The sequence below is a fragment of the Falco naumanni genome, chromosome 10, assembly GCF_017639655.2.
Source record: "Falco naumanni isolate bFalNau1 chromosome 10, bFalNau1.pat, whole genome shotgun sequence".
Taxonomy (NCBI): domain Eukaryota; kingdom Metazoa; phylum Chordata; class Aves; order Falconiformes; family Falconidae; genus Falco; species Falco naumanni.
The window spans coordinates 21,575,331-21,587,944 of NC_054063.1; the positions used below are offsets into that span (position 1 = coordinate 21,575,331).

Consider the following 12,614-nt stretch of genomic DNA (forward strand, 5'->3'; position numbering starts at 1 on the left):
CATCAGGGACTTGCAGGTGACGATGGGCAGCAATCCCACACACACGGGAGAGGGCAGGAGCCACAGCTCCCTCACATCTTTGACGCTGACAGCATTTCACAGAGCTCTGGTGAAGTCCCTGTTGGTCTGGGGACAACTGTGGTGGCCACAGGTCCTGGTCAGAGCCCGCTTCTATTGGTGGCAGTGAACTTGTCCTGGCTGGAAATGGATAGTGGGAGGTTTTATTTCTGGCTATGGACTTCTCTTTTTCCAAGTTCTGCCCCAAACCAGCCAGGCTGCTCTTGCTTTTCATGCCAAGTGCCCGGGTTTTCCCCTGCTTTTCCCCAGCGGTGTTTGCCAGCCCACAGCTCTGCCCCACAGATGCAAGTGAAAGCCTAATGCGTGGCAGCAGCAATGCCTCTGGCACCAGCAAGCGCTGCCTGGGCCCTGGGGAATTCCCGAGGCGGTTGTGGCACTGCGGGAAATCGATGTGGCCGGATTTCCTTGCAGAAGATGAATGCATATGGCTGTCCTTGCTCATGGCCCAAAGAGCAATAATGCCTGCCTGCCCTGCATCTGCCAAAGGCTGTCCTGGGCCCCCTGCAGGTGCTCAGCTGGGAAGGGTCTGGGTGTGATGGTGAGCCCAGTAGACCCGAGCTGGTGGCTGCTGGGGATGGAGCAGAGCCATAGCCCAGCTCCCGCAGTCCCCCCAGGGAGCCCGAGCATGCGATTGCAGCATGGCTTGGGCCATTGCATCACGCAAGAGATGCGGAAAGAGCTGTGGGCAGTATCGGGAACTGCCTGCACGTGCTGAGGGGTGTGTGAGGCTAGAGGAAGCCCTGAGCTGGGGAGCAGGGGGTGGCCTGGGGACAGCAGGGAGCGGCAGCCCTGGGCAGGGGACAGCCAGCAGCACAGGAGAGGGACCTCCTGCAACTCCCTGCCCTCCTAGACTCTTGTCCCTCATCTGACAATGACCCTTTCCTGCACATACAGCCCAGCAAACCCCAGCCCAGCTCTGACATCCCCAGGGAGCCCAGTTCCTCCCCAGCACAGCAGCCCCTGCACTCCCAGGACTGGCAGAGCAGCCTGTCCCATCAGGTGAAGCCTTTTCCCATCTGAAGGGTTGGGCTGGGCAGGGCAGGATTTCGCGCTCAGTTCCCTGCTATCATCCCTTGCATCAAGCACAACCAGGACCAGCCCACGTATCAAGCATTAGATGTGGTTTCAGCGGTTGCTTGAGTGTTTGGTCAAGGTTTGTGCTGTTTGAAGGGGTTTTACAGTTCAACTTTAAAATTTACTCAAACCCAGAACTTTCTGGTTTTGCTTCCTCTCTGTGCTGCTCCCTACAAAATTTCGTTTCTCCCCATGGAAGAGGTTCTGGTTCCTCAATGCTTGTCCTGAGTGTCTTAAGTATTGTTTTGAAACAGCTCTGCTGAGATGCGGTTTCATGGATAGGAGGGTTTTGGGACCTTCTCCTCTGTACCAAGCAAGACTCAGCAAGCGCTGATGAAAGGCCAGCAAGGTCATGGCACTGCAGAGGCTGCAAGTGGGATTTTGCTGGGCTGCTGTGTCCTCGTTTTCCTGTTCTAGGTCCAAGAGCTGATGATGACTGCAGTGCTGCTCTCCAAAGCCATAGCCATGCATGCAAGTCTGATGGGTGTTTGCTGTGCACGTGCCAGGCAGCCTGCAAGTGCCTCTGTCTGAAACTTGGTGGAAGAAAGGAAAAGTGGAACTGAGAGCCCTGGTCTCTCTGGCCCCAATCCTTCATGTGCCAGGTTCCTCCAGCACAGGCACCAGGCTCCAGGCTCTCTGCTCGCCCTGTCCCTCAGGGCCTCCTGGGGCTGCAGTGCTGTGGGGCATGGCCATCCTGGTGGCTGTGCTTGAGCAATAACTGCATTTCACAAGCGCTTCGTTCAGGGATGTTGCCTCTGGCAACCAAGACTTCCCTGGATGCAGCGTGAGATCTGCCTGCATCAGCTCCAGTGGGTTTCCTGTGCCTGGTCCTGCCACTTCCCCAATGGGAAATGAAAGTAGCTTAAATAATTTCTTTTCCCCTTACCTCCATCCTGCAGCTTGCGGAGAGGGTCCAGCTGGCTCAGGTGTCCCTGCTGGGGGGACGTGGGGTGCTCCCCCCTTGCCCCTGCCTGGCTGCACCCAGCTCCAGCCATCATGAGCCCAAGAACTGTGACACATCAAAGCCCCAGAAATTTTGATTTTGGGGCTTGATCCCAGTTTGCTGGACATCTGCTCCCATACACGGCTGCTCTGTGATGGAGCCTGGTGCCAAGCAAGCTGGGCTGGAGGCACAGGGCACGCTGCTGATTTAGTTGCCCCCAGTGCCCCGCTGCAGCTGCCCAGCTCAGGCAGGTGCCCCGTCGCCAGCCATGCTGGGGCAGGTTTGGGGGGGCTCTGGGGTCTGCTCGCATGGGGTGAGAAACCATAACTTGCTTTCTTTAGCCCTTGTGCCCCAAGGCTGCTCTGGTTACAACCAGTGCCTTTGGCTGGTCTGTGTTGTGACAGCAGCAGCTAACAACCAGGAGCACAGAGCAACCCAGAGCCCTGTGAGACAGGGGTGGGGGGCATCGGGGGTGGTAGATGGCTCAGGGGCAGCCCGGGCTGTTCCCAGCCTTTGCTCAGCAAAGGCAGAGCAGGCAGAGCCCCATCGGACACAGCTGGCAGAGCCAAACCCGTGCCCGCAGCAGGTGTGCTTCACCGAGCACCTGCTGCTGCTGCAGGCAGGGACCATTCGCACCCGATGGACAGCTGGACACTGCATCCCAGTTTTTGCTCCCCCTTCCTTGTCTGCGAGGAGAGGCCTGCTGTGCTGCTGGGTGCAGGTGTGCCGTGCCATGCCATAGGTGCGGGTGCCCCCGCTGCAGGGGAGTGGGGTGGTGGCCAAGCAGGAAGCCTTGGGGCTCCCGGGGACGCCCCGCGTGGGCTGCGGCAGTGGCTCTGCACGCTTCCCTGGCCCGCGGTTCCTGTTTTGTCAGGGATATAAAGGCAGTGTGGGCAGGGAGAACCCAGCAGCAGCGTGGCACTGCAGAGCAGCCAGGATGGGAGCACAGAGCCTCTTGGTGGCTTGCGGGGTCCTGGCTTTGTGCCTGGCACTCGCCAGGGCCACCAACCCTGGCTTCGTGGTGAGGATCACTCAGGCAGGCTTGGACTATGGTGGGTTTGGCTTCTGATTTCTCTCCTTGCAGACGTGCTGGTGGCTGCGGCATGGAGCCAGCTGCCCACTCAGAGAGCGCAGGGTCCTGGGGCAGGATGAGGGGTAACCTTGGCCACAGGTGCCGAATGCACCATCACCTGGGGCTTCCCACTGATGCACCTGTCTGCCCCCACCCCCCCACACCTTCATGGAGCCCCTGCAGGTGGGCCAAGGTCTGTGGGGTCTCAGGGGGCTGTGCAGGGCTGGCAGGGCGGGACGGTCCTGCTCTTATGGCACGTGTCCAGGCAGCTGAGCCGTAAGCCCTGGAGGGGTGAGCTGTGGAGGAGAGAGGAGGTGGGGAGCTGCAGGGGGGCAGTGACAGAGATGGATGGGCCCCGCGCTGGTTTCATTGAAGCAGGCAGAGCCCCGGCTCCAGCGGAGCGTTGTTATGGATTGAAATACACTGTGTGAGAAACAGCTCATTTACCCGACAGCTCTGCCAGCCGTGTGGGAGAGGAGGACGTGACTCCCCTTCCCAGATGGATGCAGGGATGCGGCACCCACTCACGCCGTGCTGTTCGCTGGGATGTGTGCTCCATCCAGCTTTGCTCACCGGTGCTGGGCATGGAATGGGGTGGTGCTGGGGACCTCCTGCACACCTCATACAATGCCCAGCCCAGAGAGCGAGGACTGGGACCTCTCCCTGCTTTCCATGGCTGGCCACCACCTTCCCCTGCAGCTTGCAAGCATGCAGGCATCAGGCAGCATTGCCTGTGTGCTCACAGGGCTCTGTGCACCTAGATTAGCTTTAAAGATAGCCTTCGAGGTGGAAAGCAGCCAGGGTATCTCCTGCATGTTTCCTTTAATCCTCTGGCTGTGTGCCTGGTGCATGCTCCCAGCTCTTGTGGGAAGCACGTGGAAGTGATACTCTCCCTCTGCCCCTGCAGCCCATCAGCATGGGATCACGGTCCTGGAGAAGGAGCTGGCCCAGTTGAAGCTGCCGGACATCTCGGGTGACTTTCGCATCCGGCACGTGGGAAAGGTGTACTATGAGATCTCCAGGTGAGCCCTGCCAGTGTCCCAGCACAGCTCACTGCACCCCCAGCCCACACGAGGAGGAGTGGAGGAGGATGAGGATCCCCCGGAGCAGCAAGGGCTGTCCTGTCCTGTCCACAGCTCCCTGAGATGTTGGCCTTGCCCTCGGTGCAGGCAGAGATGCTCCTGCCCACAGGGTGCAGGGACCCTGCTTCCGAAGGCACCGCTTTGCTCTGTGCATCCCTGCCAGGCATCACTTTGCTGCCGCAGGATGGGAGTTGGGGATGCTGCTGGTGTGGTGGCCCTGCTCCCTTCCTCCCCAGCAATGTGCTCAGGGGCAAGGCACCCCTGGAATGTGACTTTTCTCTTTTTTATTTATTTATTTAATTTTAGGCTGGACCTTCGCAGTTTCAACTTGCCATACTCACGCATTTCCCTGGTCCCCAACGTGGGTCTGCAGGTCTCCATCTCCAACGCCTTCACTGAGCTGGATGGAAACTGGCGGATCAAGTTATACTTCATGTGTGTGCCAAGCTCCCTTCTCCCTGCTCAGGCGCTTTGCTCTGCATCTCCCTCTCTGGGTCTGAACTGGTTTTTTCTCCTCTCCCTCTCCCTCATGTTTTGGGCAGCTGATGCTTTGCTCTCTCCAGATGTGCTGATTTGTCTTTCGATGCATGCCTGGGAGCCCCTCACCCTGGGGGAGCCCAGCCAGGCCCCCTCCATGCCAGGAGCCCTCAGAGCTGGCCAGGCAGCGTTTATCCTGTTTGCCAGTGGTTGGGGAGACAACATGAAAGCCATACCCCTTCTTGTGGCACGTGGGGGCGAGGGACAGCCACTCCTACTTGCTTGCATGGGGGGCACCTTCCTGAGAACCCACAGGGACAGACCTGAGCCAGGACAGGGGGTGGGCAGGTGTTGCTGTGTTGCTGCCACTCGTACAGCCACTGACGTGGATAAAACAGGGTGGGAGGCAAGAAAAGGTGGATGACGGAGGAGCTGTGCGTGAACTCTCCTGTCCCTCTTCCATCTCCCCTACTTGTTCTTGATCCTCTCTATTTAAAGGTTACCTCTCCTAGTTTATGTTCCAGAGAAATTTGGTTTCCCTGAGTTTGAAAACTTTCCCAGTCTCCTCTGGATGCTCAGTACAGGGGGGAGTCTGAGCAAGAGAGATCCATCCTGAAGCTGATTTGGGATCCCTTCACCAGGACTCAGCACTGAGAAATGTCCCTTTCTCGCCCTCCTCTCCCTGCAGCCGGGACCATGGCTCATTTGATCTGAAGGTGGAGAATGTCTATATCAAGATCAGCCTGAAGCTGGGTAGCGACGCTGCTGGGAAACCCACCGTTGACACCTCTGACTGCAGTACCCGCATCTCCAAAGTCCGGGTACACTTCTCGGGCAAGTTTGGGTACGTACCTTCACTCTGAGGCCTGGAAATGCTGTGTGTTAGCCCACTTGCCACAGGAACGTGGCTTCCAGGCCCTGGTGCAAGGAGCAAGTTGTTGGTGGCGGATCTCCTGTCCCTTGGAGGCTGCCCGTTCTGCCCACAGGCTGCCTGCACTGGCACACCACTGGTCAGCTGGCTCTAGACCCTTGTGATGTACTTCTCATCCCGAAATGCAACTGAATGAACTTAAATCTGCCCTGAATTTATCCAGCTGTGGCTGCACATTTAAGGGAGATTTAAGGCAGTCACTAGACTTGCGTGCACGTGGTTGCAAGCAGGTCTGCTTGCAAATGTAAATCCTGAGGCAAAGCCAAATTGGTATAGGAATGATGTTCCTCAGGGTCCCACATCTCTAGTATCTCCCTTCCCTGGGCAAACACTTCTGCAGCAGCCTCTGAGCAAGAGAAAGAGGCCTCCTCTCCGATTTTCTCTGCAGATGGCTTTACAACCTCTTCCACAGAGCTATTGAGTCCAGATTCCGGAAGATCTTGGAGAGCAAGGTATGTGAGTGAAGGAGGGCAGAGCTCCGGGTTTTTCCAGTGGTCTTTAGCCGTCACTTGTAGCTGTTGTGCTGGAAGGATTGGAGCACACGTAGGGATTTAACTAGATCCAGATCTCACAGGTGTGTTGCCAATGTGGTGAAAACCAGAGGAATGGGCATCGCTAACTTGCAGTCTCCATAGCGTCGTGTGGCTCAGGCTGAATTTGAAACCTGCAGCCTTTGCCAAAGTCCAGTGTAATTGGTTCCTAATTAACAAAGACTTTTCTTTCCATGTGGCCAGTTAATTAGATCTTATTCCTTGGCCAAACTCTAACAGAGGAAACCTGATCAGAGCTGTCCTTTAAATGGCTGCAATCTTGTGCACTTCGGGGAGCACTGGGGGAGAAATTCACATTTCTGGATTTCAGACACGTGCTGCCTTGTTCTAGCAGGGCGCATCAGGGAGGCCCTGGTCCTGGCCACCCGGTACAAAAGCCTACATGCAGGAGACCTGCAACAAGACATGGAAACAAGCTGTTAGCAATAATTACTACAAGGCTAACTGGCACGAGTTACAACCTCCCTGGATGTGAACCTTGCTCAGGAAGGAGGCAGTCGGAGAACAGGCAAATCCCACTCCCGTGGCATATCCCATCCTGCCTGGGCGCTATTCCCGATGCCATGTAATGGCTTTCCTGGGAGCTGTGGCAGCAGATGGTCTGGCAGCAGGAGTGAAGCTGGGGCTCAAAGGCCTTTTCTGCTGGTTTGCCTCCTGGAAGGAGAGCAGCTCTGGGACTCTGAGGGGACTTCTGCTGCCCTCTGTACCTCCTTCGAGCCCCCTTTGCCCCACGCATGTTTCCTTAGTGACTTTCTCCATGTATGAGATGGTGCGAGGGGCGATGGGCAGGAGGGGGCAGGGGCTGGGGGTGCACTGCACCAGGGACCTGGGGCACAGCCTGGTCCCAACCCAGCGCTGGCATCCCGTGTCTGCCTCCTGCTCTCGCTGCACATGCTTGAGCAGTTCTCATCCCAGTCATGGGGAGATTCCAGCCACGGGGACTGGGGCTATGTTTGCACATCTGCAGCTTCACCCTCCCAGGCAGCGATGGGGTGTTTCCAGCACAGACAGAGGACTATCGGCTGGGCACAGGGAAGAGCAGCAGCCCTGTGTTGATAAGGCCATGCCCAAGGCTCTGTCCCTGCTCTTCCCTCCTGGTGCTGCACGCCTGCACTGCTGTCAGCGTGGTTGCTGTTCCTCCAGAGCTCTGCACCTTGCCATCAGCTGCTGCAGGCGGGATGCCCGGTCAGACAGGTGATGGCCTGATCCTGCCTGATGGTTTCCTTGCCGTTATGGGGAAAGCACTGGAAGACAGCTTGTGCAGATTATCTCAGTTGTCTGCAGGACTGCATCCTGCAGTAAATTTCCTGGGCTAGTGTTTAGCCTGCAATGAAATCCCCCACTAATGCTGAGGCTTCACCAGTAGATGACAGTGGCAGAGGGATTTGCTCTTCTGTCCTGGCAGCACAGAGCTGTAGGCATTCAGGATGGCTCTGCTTTGTGGGTCCAGTTAGTGCTCCTGCCCGTGGGTTCTCTTTTAATTGCTCTGCTTTGGCTAAGTTTTGGCAGCTCAGCACAATTCGTTCCAGCATGGGACATAGGAAAAGACGGAGGGCACACACAGATTCCTTCCAAGGGCCTCATGGAGCTGAACTGTGCATGGGGAGCTTGCTGCAAGCAGATGTTTGCAGGTATAAACTGCACTTGTATCTTGGCCACTTCATGAATGTGCTGCCTGATGAATAGAGACCAACATCGTGTGCTCTTTTATTTAAGCAGGCTTTTGCAAGGAATAAAAACGGCACCAGGCAGCAAAGCAGAGAGCGTGGCTGAGGCTTTGACCCAGGGGATGTGAACCAGCTGCCCCTGGCAGAGCTGCCCTGGCTCAGCTTCACTGCCTTTCTTTCCCGCAGGTCTGTGAGATGGTGGCCACGTCTGTGCGCAACAATCTCCACCCTTACGTCCAGACCCTGCCAGGTACCAGGATTGCCCGGGATTTTAGGAGTAGTTCTTCCCAGCATTTCCCAGCCATGAGGACAGGGGGGTACTTTGTACCCGCTCCCCATTTCCTTGTATTTCTGCACTCAAGTTGGGAGCTGGGGAACACAGCATCAGCAGAGACTTGCCACTGTGCACCCTGTCCAGCCACAGAGACCACTCATCTGCACGGCCTCCATCAAGCTGCGCCCCAGCGCCGGCAGGGACACGGGCTGCCTTAGCCAGGGGATCCAGACTGTTCCTTGGGTCCAGGAGTTAGTCTGTATGGCTGAGACACAGTCAGGAGGGAAATGTGACAGAAGCAAGCACACATGAAGCCAGTTCTGAGCTGTTGCACCAGGAAGCCCGGGCACAGCACTGCCTGGCTGTTGACAGAGGCAATCACTCCCGGCTCTCCTGTGCCACCTCCCTCTCGCTCATCTGTCTGTCTCGTGTTTTACAGTCACAGCCAGAATAGATGCCAAGGCTGGGATCGATTACTCCTTGGTGGCACCCCCAACTGCTACCGCCCAGTCCCTGGATGTGGACCTGAAGGTGAGAGGCTGCCCTGGGAAGGCTTGATTTGGCTGATGCCATTGCCACAGATGGGTGGGGAACCAGGTTTAGGTACCTCCTGCAACTGTTTGCCAGCCTGCGTCGGAGTCCCACCACCCTCTGCTCTCCTGCTTCACGTCTCTCCCTTCTCCCAGGGTGAATTCTTCTCCCTGGCCCACCGCTCTGCTGTCCCCTTCCCTCCGCTGCCGCTGGCCTTCCCCCCGGATCACGACCGCATGGTTTACTTTGGGGCCTCCAGCTACTTTTTCAACACAGCCAGCTTCGCCTACCATGCCGCCGGGGCACTGGTCTTCGAAATCACGGACTCCACGGTGAGCAGCGCAGGTGGGACAGGGGCTGTCCCTGTGTCCCTGGGCAGTGGGTCCCTTTGCAGAGGAGCCCTGGTGACAGTCTGTGGGCTCAGAGGACTCCCCCAGCGAGCTGCCCGGGGGCTGTGGGATGGGGAAAGGGCTGTCAGCCCGGGCACTACGCTGGGGCTGATCTCGCCGGGGGCTCAGCCATGCTGCGTTGCCCCGGCATGACTGTTCTCCTCCCACAGATCCCGAAGGGCGTTGACCTCCACTTGAACACCACCACCTTCTCAGCCTTTATTCCCCAGGTGAGTGGTCCAGCTCTGCCTCCCCAGGGCTCCTGCCATGCACAGCCTTTGCTCAGGGCAAGGTGGTCTCCCCCAGGAATGGGGGTCTGTGCCACTGCCCCTACAGTCACCCTGCTCCTCTGCAGCTCGAGAAGATGTACCCAGACATGCCGATGAAGCTCAGGCTGTCCACCCCCTCTGCCCCATTCCTGAACATTGGACCAGAGGGGCTCTCGCTCAAGCCTGTTGTGGATATCCAGGCTTACGCCATCCTTCCCAACACCAGCCTGGTTCCTCTCTTCCTCCTCAGCCTGGTGAGTTTGTGCTCAGCCTGCAGCGATGTCTGCGCTCCTGGCTGGGCAGCTCTGGGTACAGCCACAGCTCCAGCTGACATGGTGTGTCGGTGAGCTCTCCCCTGCATCTCAGCTGGGCAAAGATGGGAGTATGAGCTGTGCACCATCCTCCTCGTGCATTCAGCAAAGCTGAGCCACTGCTGCCAAGCTCCTGGCAGGGGAGGTGCTGCATGCTGTCTGAAACCAGCCCAGTCCTGGTGCGGTGGGGGTGTCCCCAACAGAAAAACACCTGAGCTGACAAATGCTGGGTTTAATGCTGCGTGCAAACATGGGCAGTGGTCCTGCTGCATTTCAGAGGATCAAAGCCATTCCCCTGGGCATCTGGTTTGGGGTGAGGTGGGGTGAGCACTCACCTCTCTTGCACTCTTTCCCCAGACAAGCAACGTGTCTGCTGTGGTCGACGTGAAATCTGGCCACATAGTTGGGAGCTTGAAGGTGGGCAGGTACGGTGAGGGAGCCGCGCAGGGCTTGGCTCGCCCGGTGCCCCAGGCGCAGCTGCTGCTGGGTGAGGGGGCTGGGTGGGCTCCTGGGGGCAGAGGTGAGGTGTGGGGGGGGCAGGGATGTGGATCTGGCACGGAGGGGATGAGCTGGGGCTGGAGGGAGCAGGATCTGTGTGGCCATCGATGGGTGGCACTGCGGTGGGAACTGCTCCTTCCATTGGGACGGCCTTCACAGCACCGCTTCTGTCTGTGCAGGATAAAGCTCTCCGTGAAGAATTCAGATGTTGGCACTTTCCAGGTGAGTGATCCTGGACCATGATCAGAGCATGAAGGAAAGAGCCTGCTGGGGGGGCAGGGAGAAGGCTCATTCCAACATGGGACCTGGGGGGTGTACTCAGGACCCCATAGACACCTCCTGCCTCAGCCTGCAAGACTAGGAGAGGATGCAGAGCCAGATGCCATTGCCTCTCAGCCCTACACTTCCTACGCTGCCATTGTGACCAGACAAAGCCGCTGGTCTCTGGTGAAGCATGTGCCTATCCTAACTCCTTGTCTCTTTTGCTTTTTCTAATTGTCCTCCAGTGCCTAGTCACCTGCTCTCCTGCAGGCTAAAGCCCTTTTCCTTCCCCCTCTCTCCACTCCCCAGGTGCGAATGCTGCAGTCCATAATGAACATCTTCACTTCCAGTATCCTGCTCCCACGTCTTAATGGTGAGAAGCTGCTGGGGGGAATGGGGGTGCTGGAGCCATCGCCGGCCAGGTTGCTTGGTCCAAGCAGGCCCAGCTTGCTAATTAAATCCCTGTTCCCAAGCTTGATCGGTGGGTAAAGCCTGCAGGAGAAGGCAGTAAAAGCATCTGGCGGAGGCAGGCCGCAGGCAGCAGCGTGCGGGAGCCTTTTGGTGCTGTGACATGCATCCAGCAATGAACACAATGGAAAAAATGAGCACGATGCATATCCTAATGCTTTCCAGTCCCTCTCCCCTGCTCAGGGCTTCTCGTGACTCCCCACCAATTTGGGCCAGAGCAGGGCTGGTGGCTGCCAGGGACCGGGGGAGGGGTGGCAAAGCAGACGCAGCCCCCAGCCCTTCTGTGGAGCTGAGGAGGAATTCCCTCTACCTACCCCGGGAGCAGCAGGGGCAAAGAAAGTGCTGGAAGGAGGAGGTGGCCACCTGCTTTGCATGGCCCGTGCTCCTTCTTGCTCCCATTCCCAACCCAATGTGGCCACATGTGTTGTCTTTTCCAGCCAGGTTAGAACAGGGTTTCCCTCTGCCACTGCCGGACAGAATAACGCTCTCCAATATCCTCGTGAGGTTTCACCAGGTGAGTGAGGGGGAGCACCTGGCCCCGGCCGGAGACTGATCTGCCACCCCTGTGCCCCCCGCCTGCCAGCATGGCGTGCAGAGCCCCTTCCCCAGCCCGTGCTGGAGGGCGGCAGGCAGGAGGGTGCCTTCGTCCGGGATCTCCGCAGCACAGCTGCAAAACAGCCTCGCTTCGCCCGTCTGCGCGGTGCTGGGGCCTGGGCTCCACACCTCTAGGGCAGCACTGTGTCCTTCTCCAGTTCTCAAACCCGGGGCTTGAATTGCCCACGACGCTTTTTTAAGCGCATGCAGTTCCGCAGCAGCACCAGCCCCAGCCCTCCCCGGGTGGCAGTGCCTGCCCGGTGCCACCGCTGCCCCACACAGTGTGGGAGGCCCTGGGAAGCCCCGGAGGGTGCCACCACACCGTGCCATGCTGCAGGGTTACTGCGAGGGGCGGCTGTGAGGTGCCCTCAGAGGTGCCCTCAGAGCCCTTCCGGGGCTGGCGTTAGGGCGGCGGACGGTGGAACCGCACGCAGCCGGTGACGGGGAGGCACGGCGGTGCCGCCGGGGCCGGCTGCAGCCTCACGTCAGCTTTCCTTCTCCCAGAACTTCCTGCTGCTCGGAGCAGACGTCCACTACCAGCCCGGGGGACGGTGATAAGGCAAGAGAGGGGCCACGAGCATCAAAAATGCCCCTTCCTGCCCCTTCTGCCCCCGGCCCCACCGCTGGAGCCAAACACCCGGAGCTGAAGCCCTGCCGCTGCGGCCCTCACCGCCTGCCTCGTCCAAGCCCCATGGCCCCCACCGGGCCTGCTGAGAGCTGGGGGTCCCTCGGCCCCCACCCTGGGCCCCCTACCCAACCCTACCCCCCTCCCCTCCCGCCTCCCCCGTGTGCCGGGGCAGCTGGCAGCAATAAAGGCGCTGGGGTCGCGGCCATGGCGGTGCTGTCTGTGTCGGGGCTGCGCCTCCTTCCCTCGGCCCGGGGCCTGCGCCAGGGCTGCCGGCCCCCCCTGCCCCGCGAGGTGCAGGCGTCCGGGACCGCCCGTGTGTGCGGCTCGTTACGGAGGCGGCGTAGCAGCACCGAGCACCGGCTGCGTTATCGCCACGCCACCTCCCCGCGGCGGGGCCGGGCCCGGCCGCCCGCCCGCCGGCCCCCAGCTCCGCCCGCTACCGGAACGGCGGCAGCGCGGAACCCTGCTCTCAGGGCCGGGCCGGCGGCCGGGACCGCTTCGGCGGCGCACGGCGGA

The 12,614-nt window shown here is 59.2% G+C and overlaps 1 protein-coding gene across 1 annotated transcript; it reads left to right on the forward strand.

The window, feature by feature from the left end:
* The first annotated feature begins 2,989 nt into the window (after positions 1-2,989).
* BPI (bactericidal permeability increasing protein) lies at positions 2,990-12,298 on the forward strand. Its single transcript, XM_040608494.1, has 15 exons — positions 2,990-3,147; positions 4,075-4,189; positions 4,556-4,684; positions 5,415-5,570; positions 6,046-6,109; positions 8,062-8,125; positions 8,589-8,680; positions 8,836-9,012; positions 9,240-9,299; positions 9,425-9,592; positions 10,007-10,074; positions 10,327-10,369; positions 10,718-10,781; positions 11,314-11,390; positions 11,975-12,298. Exons 1-15 carry the CDS (start codon positions 3,033-3,035, stop codon positions 12,023-12,025), a joined length of 1,443 nt encoding a protein of 480 aa, XP_040464428.1. The 5' UTR covers positions 2,990-3,032; the 3' UTR covers positions 12,026-12,298.
* The last annotated feature ends 316 nt before the right edge of the window (positions 12,299-12,614 follow it).